This window comes from Megalopta genalis, chromosome 7 (assembly GCF_051020955.1).
Source record: "Megalopta genalis isolate 19385.01 chromosome 7, iyMegGena1_principal, whole genome shotgun sequence".
NCBI classification, from domain to species: Eukaryota; Metazoa; Arthropoda; class Insecta; order Hymenoptera; family Halictidae; genus Megalopta; species Megalopta genalis.
Genome location: NC_135019.1, coordinates 21,781,590 through 21,800,346, shown reverse-complemented (window position 1 = coordinate 21,800,346; position 18,757 = coordinate 21,781,590). Strand labels below are relative to the sequence as shown.

General features: G+C 37.3%; 1 protein-coding gene across 2 annotated transcripts; it reads right to left on the bottom strand.

The window, feature by feature from the left end:
* Nucleotides 1-215: 215 nt before the first annotated feature.
* On the bottom strand, nt 216-17,268 carry LOC117225866 (uncharacterized). Of its 2 annotated transcripts, none has more exons than XM_033479647.2 (3): nt 17,155-17,268; nt 16,616-16,700; nt 216-5,927 (listed from the first exon to the last, which is right to left on the bottom strand). In XM_033479647.2, the coding sequence occupies exons 2-3, from the start codon at nt 16,691-16,693 to the stop codon at nt 1,467-1,469; spliced, it is 4,539 nt and encodes a 1,512-aa protein (XP_033335538.2). In that variant the 5' UTR covers nt 16,694-16,700; nt 17,155-17,268; the 3' UTR covers nt 216-1,466. The 2 variants fall into 2 exon arrangements, with proteins under 2 accessions (XP_033335538.2, XP_033335537.2); XM_033479646.2 differs by having other exon boundaries at nt 17,072-17,217.
* Between the last annotated feature and the right edge of the window lie 1,489 nt (nt 17,269-18,757).

The window sequence follows — 18,757 nt, the reverse complement described above, 5'->3', positions numbered from 1 at the left end:
CAAATTTTTTAGCAAAGAGAACCAGATACGTAGATACTAAAAATTATTTTATCAGAGATCTCAAGGAATGTAATATTGTCGATGTAATTTACTGCAGTAGGAATGATATAATTGCAAATTTGATGACGAAACCGCACCGGTCAACCAGAATAAAGAAACTGGAAAAATGCTGCAAATACAGGATAACAATGTTGAGGAGGAGTGTTAAACAGTGATATTTTTCTACACCGTATTTATTACTACGATCAATCTCTATTACACTGCAATCCTAACCATGATAAATGAAACTACTGCTACAACTACTACTATTACTATTATAATCTTCTTCAGAAAAAGATATTAAAGCATACGTAAGTTTCGATACAAATTATTGTTACTTGATACAAATTTATTTATAATGACAATGGTAATATTACCATTGTAAAAAATAATTGTAAGATCCCATCAGGAGAGAGAACATTTTCATTTTTCAGCAAAAGAAGCTGTTCTTCTAAACACTTTTTACAGTATTGTAAATAGCTTCGACCGCCTAGTATGTGTCACGAATGTTTCATTAACCCGAGAAAGATAACCTACGTCGCAGAGGCGCCTGCGAAATAAACAACTGACTGCACCGTTTTCATAGAGGTCTAGTGATTTAAGTTTAAAATTACTTAAAATATACAAAAATATAATATAAATGCATTTTATTTTTACAATAATGCCAAACCTTTAAAATGACTAGATTAACTTAAATAAATATCCATTGTTAGTATAAAATTGACGCCTTAGAAAAGCATGCGCCTCTGAAGCGTATGGTTATCTTTTACGTATGTTGTCATATGGTTATCTTTCTAGGGTTAAGTGAACCATTTCGAAATTAAATTTCGACTCGATATCGTATCAGCACCATATGATATCAATAGTTAAACTGAAATAATGTGGACCATAGCAATACGCAAAGAATTAATTAATTTATTAAAATCAAGCTAAATATTTAAATTCATACTACAATTTTAATTAATTCCCTCCAATCAACAAAATTTATATTTTAAAAATCATCTAAAAAAATTATTCCCTCAAATTTTTGAACATTTCCTATTTTTAATAAATAGTTTTAATCAATTTCAATAAATAAATAAATTATCTTACTATTTTTACACATTTATTATATTATTTAATATGCGTTTACTGCAACTAAACTTATTACTATATATATACATATATACATATATAAATGGGAGCTGGTACAGAAGAAATATAGAAATATAAAAATATATATGTATATATTTTTCAAAAGAAAGAAAGAAACAACAGCTTTACGACAAGCAGATCTAGATCATCTGGGCAGAATCTTTGATCTTCAGCTTGCTACCAACACTTGCCAGATTGGCACAGGCATTAATACTGTTACATCATAGCTAGCGATAGGTAGTTCAGGATCGTCCTATTCCCTGATCTGTTTAGCAGTATTCGCCTTCGTTTTGCTAAACAACTTCCACCACATCGGTGCCTTCCTTCGAGGGTTGGGCAGCTGCTTCCTCGTTGCACATACGCGATTCGTTCAGATGCGTCTTCAGATTGTCTTTCTTACTGAAGACGATGCCAATGATCAGTTGGTTAATGTACTCTGACGAAGGCCGAAGCGGGTTAGAGACGGTTATCGTGACCTTCTGATCATCCTCATTTTTCTCCTCCTGAGTTGAAATTATATTCATATCTGCCAGCCGAGTAATTGTTGCTGAGGATTCTTGACTGCCACTACATTCATTCATAAAACTGATTGCATCAACAAGTTCGCTATTCGCAGAGGAAATCGACTGGTCTGCTGGATTATGTACTGGGGACGATGAGACTTCACGTTCCGCATTATGTAATAGATGATGGATCCTGCTCTTCCACATATCGTTCCAATGAAGATGAATGACATGCTGATATCTGGCCACCGAATTGCCGAATTTATCATCACACAAAGGACACAAGTACTTCAGACGATCATTGTCAGCAGCATGTTTCTTTGAATGTTCCTTTAGGAGTTGCGCAAACTGGAATTTTCTACCGCACTCCTTGCAAACGTAAGACCCTTCATTCGTGAAACGAGCTTTGTGATTGTTTAGAGCCCTTGCAGAATCAAAAGTCCCCAAACACTTAGGACACATTGTCTTCTCTTTCGGTTTACTATTTAACAATGACTTGAACTTAACAGCTATCTGATCGAGCAATTGTGAGTCTTGATCAGTGGCTATCAGTGTCTTGATCGCTGCGTTGGGGTGGAAGTGCATCAAATGCATTCGGACGTGCATTAGAATTGTGAATCCTTCGTTACATACGGGACAATGATATTTAGACAGAATGAAGTTCAAATTCGCGTGTCTTAACTTGTGGACCTGTAGGCGATGTAGCTCTGGAAAACGACGGTTGCATACTAGGCACTTGTACGAGCCTTGGTTCGAGTATTCCACAGAATGGTAATTCAATTTTTCCCAGCTTTCAAACTTCGTGTCACAAATAGTACAGGAAAAAGCGTCTGTAACGTCTCCAGAAGCTTCAGTAGTTTGATTAGCGATTGTTTGATTGCTGATGTCATGTTGAGGAGCGCTGGTCTCCGGATGAAAATGTACTTCGTGAGACTTCATTTCTGTCCTCGTGGGCAACACTTCCTCGCAGTAGGAGCACTTGTAACAATCGGTGAAATTGGAGCAAGTATGGGACGAGCTCTCGTGCTTACTGAGGGCAGCATGTGTCAGACATTTTCTGACACAGAAGGAACAAAGGTAATAGCCGTCATTAATGTACTCTATCTTGTGCTGGCGCATGTCTTTTTCAGTTATAAAACTCATGTAGCAAATGTCGCAGTTGTATTTCGGAATCAGTTCATCTAGCGATTCTGCAGTCGCAAACATTCTAACGTAGGTATGATCTTGCAGGTGCTGCGGAATCCCAATTTTCAACTCCAAATGCACATGGAATTTATGCGCATGGTGATGTGACTCCAGAGTGAAAGCCTCATTACATATGTCGCATGCGTATATGTACTGTTTCCTAATGCTTCCCCCATTATGTACAAACTGAATGTGGTTATGTAGCGTGAACAATCCGTATAAAGCCTTATCACAGAACATGCAGGTGAACAATTGACCCTTATAGTAAAACATATTATGTTGGATGAATTCCTCGCTGGACTCGAACACCAAATTGCACACCCTGCATACTTTGGTCACCTCCCAGTCTTCGTTGAACCTTAACCATGGCTTGGGTATGAAGGATGTCTCACCAACATGAAAGTGTGCCGTGTGAATCTCAACACTAGACTTTTTCACAAAACCCTGAGCGCAGATCGTACAGTAATACTTGTAGTTTCGAGCAGTATCGACCATGTGGGTGCATCTAAAATGGTGGCTCAGTATTGCCGCAGAGCTGAATGCGGTGTTGCAGGTACTGCAAAGAAACGAGGCGGCTTTGGAGTAGGTCTGTACGTGCATACTTAACTTTTCAAACATATGGAAGCGCTTCTTGCAAATGGTGCAGGAGTATTTGACCTTGTTCGTACAAGATTCGTCTATGTGGTATCCATTCGCATAAGTGACACTCCTCAACGCCTTTTCTAATTGTTCCATTGACGGTGATTCCGCTCTATAAGAATGATCGTTGGTCGAGCGCAAGTTAGGTTGTGGCGCGTCCAGGTTAATGTTCGCGTTATCCAACGTTCGTTTCGTTGATAATGTTTTCACGGCATTAGACACATTTTGCGACTGCTTCTCTCTGGCCCTCATTTTAGTACACAGTTTTTGGTGTTCCTTCAAACAGGTCTCCAACCAAAATCGCTTGCCACAAGCCTTGCACGAGTTCTTCTTATTCGGCATCCTACACTTGACTGCTTCGTTAATACGTTTCTTGCGTTTAGGTAGCAGTACTCGGGTGCAGTGTAGTATGAAGTGCTGCTTCAACATCGCTAGTGATGAGAACTTCTTAAAGCACACGCAACACTGCATGCGCTTGAAACCGCTGTGTTTGTTCATATAGTGTCTCTGCAATTCAATCTTAGTTTTGTACTTAGAATCGCATATGCTTGATTTAAAGAACTCGTGGCGCAGCTTGAGATGTTTGCGCAAATTTTTCTTTACAGAGAAGCATTTTTTGCAAACTTTACATCGGAACAACATACGCGAATTGGCTTTTGTGTTGTCCCGAAGTACATTGGGCACCTCTGAATTCTGCAACGATTTTTTAACTTCTACCTTTTTAAGTTCGTTCACGTTCAATGAAACATTTACACTCTTTAAATTCGTCTTCTCTCGCCACATTTCTTCAATATCTCCGTCTTCTTCCACCGAGAACTGAGTGATGTCAACAGTTTCTGTTTTAACGAACATGTCGCATCTAATTAAATTAAGTTTGCAGTCTTTGCATTTGAATTTTGCCCTCAGTTTCTCCTCCGTCGACTGATGCTTAAGTTTTTCTTTAGTCGTGCTAGCGACTCGCTTTCTAAATCTAATTCTCTTAGGAGATTTGATCACGGGAGTCGTATTTAAATCATTTGTCGATCGCTCAAGACTACTTCTTGTCATGCGTCGGATGTTGTAATTTTGTAACGTCAAATGGTTAGGTTCAGCCTCTATTGTAGCTTTTATGTTTTTATTCAACTTCCTCATGTTGGAATCTGTGTGTCTTTTGTCAAATGGTGTGTTTTCCTCTGCAGTGTTGCCATCTGGTGTACAACTTCCATTGGTGATCGACGTTTTCTTATTAGTCGAATTAATAAGTGATCTTACTACTGTTCTGCTTTGTGTAGTTATTTTCTCCTGAGTTTTTAGATGTAGATCAACTTTCTCTGTTGTTGCTCCACTTCGTCTAGTTACAATTTTCCTTCGGCCTTCCCCTTGAAATTCAGATGCCTCCAATATCGTTTTTGTTTGACTAGGTACGGCTCTTTTCGGAGTTTCGACACGATGATCAATTTTCTCTGTTAGTGTCCCATTTTGTCTAGGTATCGCTTTTTTCGGAGTTTCTTCTGGAATGTCAACATTTTTTGGAGAAGCATCTTGTCCTATTTTAGTGTACCCTGAAAGGAACTGAGTTATAGTCGTTTGTCTCATTTTTCTGAGAGTAGAGTAGACTGCATCATTTCCGTTCTGCTGTACTGAAGGACTTGTTACGTGACGATCAGTGTTCTCTTTCATTTCACTGGTTTTATCAATTTCACTAGTTCTGGTTTTATTAGTTTCTCTGATTTTATAATTTACACTAAACTTATCAGTTTCACTAGTTTCATCAGTTTTGTCGAGTTTTTTAATTTTGCTAAGTTTATCAGTTTCACTACGTTTATTAGATTTCTTTGCAGAGCAAGGTAACAATTTACCATGGTTATGGAACACGTGACATTGTAAATTTGATTTCGTTGTGTATTCAGCCTTACAGAAACGACAGCAAAATGATACCTTTGAGGAGCGCAATGTATTGATTTTGCATCTACGCATCCATATACGATCATGTAAAAGATGAGGGGATTTACAAATTGTATGACATTTATTACAAGAAAGGTTGGCCACCTCAGTCTGATTGTCTGTATGAATCCTTAATGTTTTCAACGATTTAAAGTTTAAGAAGCATATGCCACATTCTATTGCTGTTTCGATTGGTTCCGGAGACTTAGGTCTAACGCACGCTTTTTCCTCAGACACTTTCAAATTATCAAATGTTAAAAGTTTACGCTTCCGCGTATTAATAACGCGCGTGTTTGATGTATATGTATCAGCACAGTCTTTGAATAATGCAAGTTCATTCTCTTTATTATTTACTTTGTCCAATGATTGCATCCCCGGAACAATTGTTTCAACCGTTGCAGCAGTCTTTGTGTCATTTGTACCTGTCGGTGAAAATGTACTGTCTTGATAATTGTCATCCGTATCACATGGTTCTTGTTTTATCGTCTTTCCAGCTGCAATATGCTGAAAACAAATGTACGAACCTAGTTGAACAACCTAACATACAATTTTCTAAAGATGCGAATACAAAGGATTAATCTTTACTAGGAGATTTCTTTCTAATCCCGATACATTTCACTGTTCGATATCTTAAGATCCCGAAAGTTTCGGGACTGGGCTCGGATCTTGGGTGGTCTCAGGCTCTACGCATGAATGAGATATGTAAGCGGCAGGAGTGACTTCAAATAACGCTCCCCAATTTAGAAGTATCCCACGCGATCGGTTCGGGATTCAGTTGGCAACTACATTGAATTCAAGTGTGTGAATAAAACCTGGCCATAACATTTTTCTTTTCTGCGATCCTATAGCTCTGAGTTAAATCTCAACAGGTAATGTGCCCAGATAATCGCGATTATTAGAAAAGAAAGAAAACACAAGAAAAATTGCCGATCCTGCGAGAATCGAAACCCTCAACAAGGACAACTACGACACGTGTAAACTTCAGATGCGGGCGCTATTAGTAAAAAACGACGCGTGGTGTTACCACAGCGGCGAATTGAAAGCGTCGGGCGGTGAGAGCTAATGATGTCGAATCGGCCGCAGATTTAAGGGCGTGGATCGATCAAAAGGCGAAATCAGATATAGTGCAATCAATTAGCTCGGCGAAACTCAAGCAGATAAAAGAATGCCGCCTCACCTCGAACGATGTTTGGCTAAAACTAGAGAGCATATACATACCAGTCGCGGAGTCCCGCATATAAGGCTGCACTGCTGAAACAGCTAACTCTACAGCGCATGAACGAGAACGAAGATATTCGCGCACGCTTCAGAAGATTTTTTGATGCCGTGAACAAGCTGAGCGAAAAGAACGTCGACATTAATTTAGATTTACTCGCCATCCTGTTGCTAAGTCGCGGGATAAATTACCGTCTTCCGATACGCTACGAATTAAAATAATCGAAGAAAGCGATGCTCGTAAAAACAATATACGCGACACAATGCTGAATGCGATAGCCGGCCGACAAACAATTGCGAAAAGAAGAATGACAACGAGGAGTAGAGACAATGTCGGAAGTGATACATCAAAGTTAAAATGTTTTCTCGCTGCAAGAAAATAGGTCACAAAACATCTGAGTGCAACAAAAATAGGAAAAATTACCGTCAATTAGGCAGGAGCGCTAGCAACAATTTGTTGGTATTTGCAGCAACCAGGATCGAATATCGTGGCGAAGAATTGCGAACAGATGAACAGATTACAAGTGACGAACAGTGGTGCTTGGAGAGTGGTTGTATTACTAGACTATTGCTGCAAAGATCTCGACTATTTCGTGAGTGTCTATGAACAGTGGCACGGAAAGTTAAATCTCGCTAACAGTGCCTCAATGAACATAAACGCGAGTGTGGATTACCGAACACAATGGATTAAGAAAAGACGTTATGGTAAACAACGCGCTACTCGTGCCGAATTTGCGTACGAATCTGTTGTCGGTCGGAAAAATTAACGACCACGAGTATGAAGTGATCTTTACGAAAAGTCGGGACGACGGTAATAATGAAGACGGAAAACGTTGAACTAATTGCCGATCGCAAAAACGGACTATTCTACGTGGAGCAGAAGAGGCGCCCGCAGAAAACCATGGCCACCACGACCGAGGACATCGAATCGACGAGATCTTATGGAAGCGAAACTTAGTGGAATTGTAACTAACGGGAACATTAAAGACTTTAAGGAAAATGTGCAGTGCGAGGTATGTTCGCGAAATAAAATGACACAACTCGCATAGCGATGTTTGCGGTCCCATGCGAACGGAATCGAACACGGGTACGCGTTCATTGACGACCATTTGAAATGGTGCAAGGTATACATATTTCATTCGATATTCACACAAGGTATTCGAGCCGTTTCGCGATTTCCAGACATACATAGAAAATCAAACAGGTCGTAAAATTAAAAACCTTCAATCAGATAATTCACGTTTCGATGAATTACACTGTCCGACAAAATCAAACTTTTCTTCTGGGTTCCTATAGCCACTATGAAATTCTTGTAGAGCTTCACTCTCTGAACAAGAATCCGAAAACCGAATTGCTCCATCACCCTCAGTTTTTTAAATAAACGAACTTCTGTAAAAATCCAAAATTTTCGACAAAAATGAGGTATTGCATGAAAAGTAAAAACGTTAGAAAGTTCTAATTGGTGTTAAAAGATAGAGGAGAGTTTCCCGAATATAGTGGTATGCAATTTATTAATTGTTTTTGGTCCTAAATAGAAATGAATTGATGTCAATGTTTAAAAAAGTGTCGACGTGCGCAGTTTCTCCGCAATATTTTTGTATTTTTACGAAAAGTTCTTTGTTCAGCACGAAAACTCTATCCACGATCGGATTCTATAGACATTTCTGAAGAAGAAACGGCCTGATAGAAGTATCAGAACGATGTACATTTTGAGTAGGTCGAGAAGATATTGTCGGCAACATGTACACGATAATTTGCCGCAATGTGCTTCGCTGCTCGCTTCTCTCTGTTCGACAGGGCCGAAGCTATAGATAATCAACACCGATGGAGGGAACCAATGGGGTACCCACTTAGCGTGTGGGGAGTGCCATTTTTTTTAGTACTTCAATGCGCTGTCTTCTTTTACATATTTTTATGGATAATAATCACCAAACTGTGAATCATAAATTAAAAATGGAGAAATAATAAAAGAGAAAAATAATGAACAAAAAATATTCATTTTATTCTGAATTTGTTCGAATTACAAGTATATCATGTATACAAATAATCATTTTCAAAACGTTAAACTTCTTGAAACATATCGTTAAATATATATTTAAATATTTATTTAATTACATGGCGTAGAAGTCAAAATTATACTAGTGCTAGAATACTTTCGCGTTACCAACTCCAAATACTCTGGTGTGATTTTTTTTGTGAAATATATCACAGTTTTTACCGGGCCGTTTCTTCTTCAGAAATGTCTACAGAATCCGATCTTGGGTAGAATTTTCGTGCCGAACAAAAATCTTTTCGTAAAAATACAAAAATATTGCGCAGAAACTGCTCACGTCGACACTTTTTTAAACTTTGACATTAATCTATTGCTATTTAGGACCAAAAACAATTCATAAATTGCATGCCACTATATTCGGGAAACTCTCCTCTATCTTTTGAGACTGATTAGAACTTTCTAACGTTTGTACCTTTCATGCAATACCTCATTTTTGTCGAAAATTTTGGGTTTTTACAGAAGTTCGTTTATTTAAAAAACTGAGAGTGATGGAGCAATTCGGTTTTCGGATTCTTGTCCAGGGAGTGAAGCTCTATAAGAATTTCATAGTGGCTATAGGAACCCAAAAATCGTGTCGGACAGTGTTATTGGTGAATCGCGAAATAAAAGACTAACGCGTACAATCCGTAACAGAATATGGTAGTGGAAAGGAAAAATCGATCTTTGCTAGATTCGGTGAGATGATTACTCGAACAATCTGGTCTAACCCCTATCATTCTCTAAATGAGAAGTTGTTGACAATCGGAAACTATAAAAACGAACCGGAAGGCTCGAATAATCATATCTTCACTTCCAAAATTGTCCATTTTTATATACAAGCTGAGGGTCAGTTATGGAGAATTTACTGTAGACCTAAACTTTCGGAGCGAACATTCCGGTGAAGTGGGACGCGATAAAACCGGTGCTCGCGACAATAGTGTAATCAAACCCGACGACAGCGCGAGCGAAACGAGGAACGAAAACGAAGATCGCGTTGCCGTACAATTGCGAAAAGGCAGAGATAAGTCCCGAAATGTACGTACCGGTACAAGGGGAATCTCCGAAAAGAATAAGATATGTAAGAAGTCGGTAACGTCGCAGCCGAACAGTCTATTATGACCGAGATTCCCGTGGCACGTGCAATCGCGAGTCCCGACGCGTAGGAATGGTACGAAACCATAGCCACCGAGTTGAAATCGATAAATAAGAACGTTACCTGGGATCTAGTGGATCGTCCGGTCGGTACGAGAGTCATCGGAAGTCATGTGGTTTTACGAAATAAGTACATATGTATAAGCCTAACAGGGATCTCGAGCGGCGTAAGGCCCGAATAGTGGTACGCGGTGTTACTTAACGACACGGAATCGATTTTAATAATACTTTCGCTCCGTTCGCCCATCAGATTCATCACTGCTCTCGCGGCTCAACACAATATGAGCACCCATCGGATTGGAGTGACATCCGCGTATTTAAATGGTGGACCGAGGAGAGGAATTTCATGCAGGTCCCGGCCATATCGAGGGAATTATCGATATTGTAATCGAGACCGAAAAACGCGACAGCAGGATTAGAGCGAAGGCGATCAAAATGCGCAATAACTTGCGACGCGGCGACGAAATCGGTTTAATGTGCAAGGCTTTTATGCAGTCTCAAACAGGCTAAGCGTACTTGGCATCGTTGACTAGACGACTAGTTCAAAAGATACGGGCTGAATACGAGTAGCGCCGAACTGTGTGTATATTACTGGATTGGCAGGAAAGTAATTTCGGTATTTCAATGTGAAATAAAACTCAATTTTTTCTATACAAAAAATGAACTTTAATTAATCAAATATTTTCCATTCTGTTCGATGACTGCCATCTTTCTTGTAACTTCATGATTCCGCGCTCATAAAATTGCTGGTCCTTATCAGTAAAAAACTCAGACAAGTGCAATTTGAGGATATCGTTATTATTGAAACTTTTACCATTTAAAAAATTTTGTAAACTTCGAAATAAATGATAATCCGTTGGTGCAAAGTCGGAGTTGTATGGAGGATGTGACATCACTTCCCAACCAAGCTCCAATAATTTTGTACATGTTGCTAAAGATATATGAGGTCTCGCATTGACGTGATGGAACACGATTCCTTTGCGATTTGTCAATTCTGGCTATTTCACTTTGATTACTTCCTCCAACTTCATAAGTTGTTGGCAGTAAACATCTGAGTTGATCATTTGGTTGCTTGGAACCAGCTCAATATACACAATACCTTTATAGTCCCACAAAATTGATGCAATTCAACTTTCGATATGGTTTGTGTCGGTTCATTACTCTTGGACCATAACCTCTTTCGATTAATGTTATTGTAAATGATCCATTCTCCTCATCACCAGTGATAATTCGTTTTAAAAAAAAGGGTCGATTGCATTACGTTTAAAATGCGTATCGCATATACTAATTCGTTATGTTAAGTGAATTTCTTTCAATTCATGCAGAATCCAAACATCGAGCTTCTTAATAAGTCCAAGACATCTTATGATATTCAATTGTTGTACTCTGATATTCAATCGTTATGCGTGATGCATTTGACCTTTTTGCAATCTCTCGTACTACAATTACATGACGATTCGATTCAATTATGGCTTTGATTTTGTCATCATCAACTTCAGAAGGTCGACCAGAACGTTGGTCATCTTTAAGTGAAAAATCTTTAGAACGAAATTTTTTGAACCAATTCTGACACGTGTGTTTTGTTAAACAATCCACCCCATAACTCCTTTCTTGCACTTCTTGTTCTTTTTTGCACTCCATGTTAAAATTGACAACAAACTATCAGTTGTAAACAAAACTACACGAAATTTGTTTCTATAATAAACTAAACATGTCAACTACCAAAGCTGAAGACAAAAAAATTATAACCTTAACAAAAGAATGGCAATGCAAACATAACGCTATCTATTGGTGCAAACCGAAATTACGTTCACGCCAATCCAATATCAGGGGCGAGGAGGGTACAATTACTTTACATAGACGATGTTTTGATTACTTCGCGTGACCATGAGAAAATAAAATCTTTTAAAAAACATTTTAAAAAGATATTCGACATCAAGGATCTCGGTATCGTGAAATGTTGTCTGGGTATTGAGTTTCATTACTTAGAGGATGCGATCCAATTGCACCTGTACAGGGTATTCCGTAATTACTTTAACAGCCGAAAATGGGGGGTACCTGAGGTCATTTGAAGTAACTTTTTCTTTAGCGAAAATGCAATCCGCGGCTTTGTTTACTAGTTATTAATCCAAAACTAATGCGAGGCGAGCGCGCGAATTACAATGTGGTCGGTCGATCGCGTGACAGAAGAAGGGAGGCTCTGTGCTGCGTTCGAATCAATGAACAAGTCATGGAGCGTAAACTTCCGAATTTTATTTTACTACATTACAGTGATAATTTTAAGAAAAACGCTATTTATCCTTATTTTAGAATGTCTGAAGAATATTTACTAATTTTTCGAACCTGAAATAATTTAACCGTGACATCCGTTTTAATTTTCTGGTGTGCATGACACCTCATGTGTACCATATGAAATTTTTATGCAAGGTGTACAGTGAAGATTAACAAAGTTCGTAAATGATATTTTAATTTAAATAATTCCGCGTCCGAACAGAATTCAACGAACAATTTGCAAAGCTAATTTATTAATAAATAATCGCGTTAAAGGAAGTAAGGGATTTGTTTGTTAGAGAAATACGAAAAATATTATCAACAAGAAACTCACCCATTTAGTTGTAAATCCACTTCGCGCTCGGAAATGTGTGCTGGAAGATAGTGCATTGATCTCGCACAATGTATGATGAATTGTACAGCTGATCTGTATCCGACGGTGACGAACAGAAGGATGTCTTCTGACAGGTTACTTCCAACATTCATTTTCACTACATTATCACTAAACACTGATTATTTATTCAATAATATTTACGGACGAAGTTCCCTGTGTTAATATCTGTGGCCCCGAAAATAGCCGATTTTTTAATGTAATGCGTTGTTAATGGTGCGTCGCATAAAAAATTGGCCCATTTCAGGGCCACGGATATTAACCCAGAGAAGTTTATCCATAAATATTAGTGATAAATGATCAGTGTTTTTAGTGATAATGCTGTGAAAGTGAACGTTGGAATAGCCTGCCCGGGACATCTATTCGTCACCGTCGGATTAGATCAGCTGTGCAGTTCATCATACATTGTATGAGGTCAATGCAATATCCTCCTGCACACATTTCCAAGCATGAAGTGGATTTACAACTAAATAGGTGAGTTTCTTGTTGATAATATTTTTCATATTTCTCTAACAAACAAATCCCTTACTTCCTTTAACGCAATTATTTACTAATAAATTAACTTTGCAAATTGTTCGTTGAATTCTGTTCGGACGCAGAATTATTTAAATTAAAATATCATTTACGTACATTGTTAATTTTTGCTGTACACCTTGCATAAAAATGTCATATGGTACGCACAAGGTGTCATGCGAAACAGAAAATTAAAACGGATGTCACGGTTAAATTATTTCAGGTTCGAAAAATTAGTAAATATTCTTCAGACATTCTAAAATAAGGATAAATAGCGTTATTCTTAAAATTATCACTGTAATGTAGTAAAATAAAATTCGGAAGTTCACGCACCGTGACTTGTTCATTGATTCGAACGCAGCACGGAGCCCCCCATCTTCTATCGCGCTCCACGGTCGAAGCACGTTGCACTCGATCGATCGACCACTTTGTATTTCGTGCGCTCACCTCTCATTGATCACTGTTTTGGATTAATAACTAGTAAACAAGGCCGCGGATTGCATTTTCGCTAAAGAAAAAGTTACTTCAAATGACCTCAGGTACACCTCATTTTCGGCTGTTAAAATAATTATGGAACACCCTGTATAAATGACATTCTAGACCGTTTCGGGATGCCAGATTGCAAGCCGGCATTGACTCCGTTAGAATTAAATAAGTTGCTGAGTAAACTCAAAGGTTCAGGGGGAGACAGGGAAAAACTTCCGTTCAGGAAACTTATGGGTTCACTGATGTATCTGACAATTTAACAATTGTTACGGTAGGTCGCGCTGGGGGTTGCGAAAGTGTACGCAAAATATTGGTCTTACGTATAAGGTAAGCAGCGAGCCGATGCAGGGCTACGTGGACGCCGACTGGAGAAACTGTCCCGACGATAGAAGGCAGTTTCTTGGAAATCAAGAAAGCAAAGAACCGTGGCCTTCTCATCCGTGAAAGCCAAATATAAAGGACTAAGCGATGCCATGAAAAAGGCAATTTATTTGCGACGTTTTCTTTCAGACCTAGATTTCTCCGGATTACGGAGCGTCACACTGCACTGTAACAATCAAGGCGTGATTAAGCTCGCAAGAAATCCGGTATTTCATAGTCGCACTAAACACATCGATATAAGGCATCGTTTCGTCCGCGATTCCTTGCGAAATGAGGAGATCGATCTGAGGTACGTCTCTACCGAGAAAATGGTTGCTGATGTGCCGCCGAGTAGGTATTTCGACCCGTCTCGAGGGGAAATGTTGCAAATGTGACCTTAAAATCTGCAGCCCCATGACTATTTGCGATACGTGACTTAAGGCGTCCATCATTGAAAGATGACGATCGACGAGCGAACGTTTCTTTTTGAATAGTAATGATGTGATAAGTCTTGGATAATATTTGAAAATGTTAATGTAGAATAATTCGTATACTTTGCCCTTATGTAAACTTTAAATAATAAGGATATAAATAAAAAATACGGTCTTAGGAACAACATATGAAAAACATAGAATATTTTGATTTTTATCAAAATTGATTTAAATTGCTATGCAGAAAACAAGCATTCCCCGGTAATAAATGCGTTCTTGTACATTAACTGTATTATCAGCAGTAGAAAACGAACGTTCGCTGGTTGTTCGAGTTGCAGGTATGGCAAATATATATTTTATTGTATTACAAAATCTATATTGAAGAGAAAAGAAAAAGCACTAGCTTAATATTATATATTATTAATAATTTTGTGATTATTTCTAGCTACATGCACAAGAGCGCGTTCGTTACCGGAGAATGTTGAGCAATTATGTTTTCTGCATAGTAAGGTAAATCGATTTTAATAAAAATCAAACTGTTTTATGTTTTTCATATGTTTTTCTTGAGACTATTTTTTATTTATATTCTTCTTATTCAAAATTTACATAGAAACAAAGTAAGCGAACTATTCTATATAATCATTTTCAAATATTATCAACGACTTGTCATAACATTACTGTTCCGTTTTCTTTTTATATTTTCAATATGTAGTTTACAATTGGGCCCCGAACCTATCGCGTGCAACACTTGTAGGTTATGGAGCGTTATTCGAAGTCACTCAAGCCATTTACATATCCTATTCATGCGTAGAGTCCGAGACCGTCCAAGACCATCCGAAATTCGAGCCTGGTCCTGCAACTTTCGGGACTAGAAACACTTAGAATCTGGAGATTTCGAACAATGAAATGTATCAGGATCCCGCCCGAATTTCTCCGACCCGTCCGGGTCCCGTAAGATCGGATACCCGCCCATGCATGGTCTTTTTAGACAACATAAGGCAAAACAAAAAACCTATTAATAAGATCCGTTTTCGAGATTCCTCGTGATACGCATGGGCAGAGTTGGACATTGTCCCGCTAATCTTACAGTTATCCTAGTTCCGAGATGTACCGCCCCCTTATAATAGTCGCAAATTAGAAATAAAAATGCCTAGCTTATACCAAAATACCTATCCAGCCATTTGCTTGACTTTTCTAAACGCTCAAGCAAATGTTAAGTATTGGACAAGCAATAATTAAAAAATGAATAATTAATGAGCGAAGGGATAGATAGAATGTTTTCTAGTAATGTTGAGTAACACAATATACAAAAAATTCCACTTTTTGCCATTAATTGGGATGAACACATGGGGGTTGTGTTCAGTCGCTTGTTGGGTTGTCCACACTTGGACTTTGAATCCTCATGCAAAAGGCAATCATAATGGCACCTAGCAATAGTTGGCAAGTCGACAGTCGATAAGCAAAAAAATTAGTTTAGGAACATGAAGTAGGAAATGGACGTTGTACCACTCTATGAAATATGACATTTATGACAGAAATGAATCAATGAAATGCAGAATGGTGAAGATGTCAGTCGAATTTAACAACATTATTATATTGTTTCCTACTTTCTAGAATTATTAAAAAAAAAATCTATTTTTATTTAACTCCTTTTTCTTACTTTGCAGGAAGTTTATATTTTGCATAAAGATATGCAATCTTTGGAGTATCTCATACTTCCAATATTATTGATGGAAAGGAATGTAGTAATTCTGCTATCATATAGTTTAATCCTCTCATAAATACTTTGGTTTGTTTATGCACCTATTATTGTTTGTGCAGTCTTTATCTTTTGAAAAGTTTACAATAATATTTATTAATATATATTAATATTTTATTAATTCGGCTAGTAACATATGTTGTAACCAAGGAGTAGATAACAAGAAAATATATGTACAACATATACTCAATGGTACAATGATTAAACATTAATATTGAGATATACTTCGCATGTCCATTACAATATGAAACATTAAAAGTATACTGATATAAAGTTATTTAATGTAATTTGATACTTATTTTAGAGTCGTAAGCGGAAGAGCATAATATAATACAAAAATATTTATATTATTTTAGATATTTGAATCATACTAATGATGTACTCTAAATTCTGAATGCATTTTGAAAGAATAATATTCATGTTTAAGCGACTGAGGTTTATACGACTTATTTAAGTATTACATTGCACATTTTATGTAAAAATTATTATAAAAAATGTGATTGTTATGAAATAATACAAATGACATAAACATAAAAAGTGACACATAAAAATAAAGATATAATGTAGATATATGGTACTCACATCGTTCAACTTCTTATAGAATGATACATCTGTGTAGACGGAATCAACTGGGCGTTCGTATACATAAACTCGAGCCATTTTCCCTCTGTGAAAACATATTCACATAAAAGAAAGTTCTGAGGTGCAAAGAAGAAGAGTTTAACACATTATGCTATCATTTAACTGTACTGTAACTCAAATAATATTAAAGAACATGTCGTGGCTACTACTTCCAAGTTTTATTAAACAATAATTAAAACAACTAACTGGAATAGTCATTATAAATAATTACACAAATTTTAATGTATTAATTCAAATCATTATGCAGTATAATAATCCAGAATTATCACTCAAACAATTGAACACTTTATGATAACAAAATGAGCACGGCGATGTCTATAGGTTAGAATACAACAGATAGGCAAAAATTTATAATTTCTATATACAGTAATTAAAAAATACCATTAAAATACGTACAATGCAAAATGGGATGGCACGTGACTAGACAATCACCTTGGCAACTCTGAAGTCAAAATGACGAACTTGCGTACTGGACATACCTTTTGTACACGTCCACGTTTATTTACCAAGTCTTCCAGTTGGAATGAGTGAAAACGAGAGAGCGAGTAAAGAGTAGGGGTCGTTCCCTTTCTACTACCCACTCTCGCTTCCTCACTCTCCCTCCATAAGGACTATGTACCAATGCTAAGGAACGCTTTCTAGCGGACCCTGGAAAGGGCCCTCGAATGATACCCGAAATAAATAAAATTCAAAATTTCAGTAGGGAAAGATGTTGATATCCAGCAATAGTTGGAATTAAAACAAATTACTTTTGCAAGAGATATTGTAAAAGACAGAACATAAGAGATACCCTATGCAATAGATGAAATAACAGAGGAAAATAATATAGGGATGCTTCGACTGTCTCTCTATCACTGCGAATCAAATTCGTTCGAGATGATTTTGATTCAAATGAAAAATTATATTATCACTTATAATACAACATTTTTTAATTTATAAATGGAAGAAGGTTACTTCTCGAGTCACTCAAAAATGTTACGGTTGAAAACTGGAGAAAATGTGTGGAACATGTTATTAGAATTATTGAAGACAAATTTTGGTAACTGGATCACAATATGAATATTGCACAGAATCATTTATAATTAATTTAAATTTTGTCAATTCAAGCACGAAGTTTGAATAAATTGTATATGTGTAACAAAATCAATGTACACATACACAATAAAATTGTAGAAATTAAATGTAGAAATATAGGTTTCCATATCTTAATTTGTATTTCCATTTTCCTTCTTATTTACATTATTATATAATAATATTAATAATACTTAATTAACAATACAACATTAATGTGGAGGCTAAATAATTTTTGGTCTACAGAAAATTACTAGCTTCTTCCCTAGTAAGTAGGGCTCCCGAAACTACGATTCGGCCCTAGTGTGCTCGCGTGCTAGTGTTCATATTTCCTGCCAATTCTCGGGAAACGCAGTGGACCTAATGGTCAATAAATAAGTATGCGGAGTTGTTTTAAAAGACAGAAGGGGAATAGAGGTCGTCGGCTATTTTCTATCGTCAACAAGTGCTGCACTCTACAGTTCAGTTTTAGATATATTAAAGCTTAAACTTAAGGGCGAGTGTCCATCTAAGAATAAAACTCTCAACGGTTGCTCTACAGTCTCGTATCTGCGGGACCTGGCAAGCTCCTCCCCTTCCGCGTCTTGTCTAGCTGTGCTGCGAAGTCTCGAGGCTCGAGTCGTACGTAGTGCGGCCACTGCCAGACAGTTACTCTCATAATACGATTCGGTTTTGTAGTATAAGAGTTACTAGACATGACACGGACTGTCGAGAGTTTTACTCTTAGATAGACACCTGCTATAACCAATAACCAATAGGTCGCTTTCGTTTTTATATAAATGTTTTAACAATTTATTTGTTTTTACTTTCGTTACGTTACAGATGAGATTCATACGGTCTATACGAAAACGTCGAGCTGTGTCGGTGTTTAAAATTCCAATAGAAATACCTAGACGGACCGATGCAATATTTGTAAAAAATAAGCGATTATATACCGTGGCCCATAAAAGTTTTCATACACTTTTTAAAACTAGATTAAATGACTTGAATTTTTTAGATGATAGAGAGGGA

Coding starts and splice junctions, on each gene's coding strand:
- LOC117225866 (XM_033479647.2), bottom strand. CDS start 16,693: ATGGCTCGAGTTTATGTATACGAACGCCCAGTTGATTCCGTCTACACA. Junction 5,928..16,615: donor TCTATAAGAAGTTGAACGAT/GTGAGTACCATA, acceptor ATTTGTTTTCAG/CATATTGCAGCTGGAAAGAC.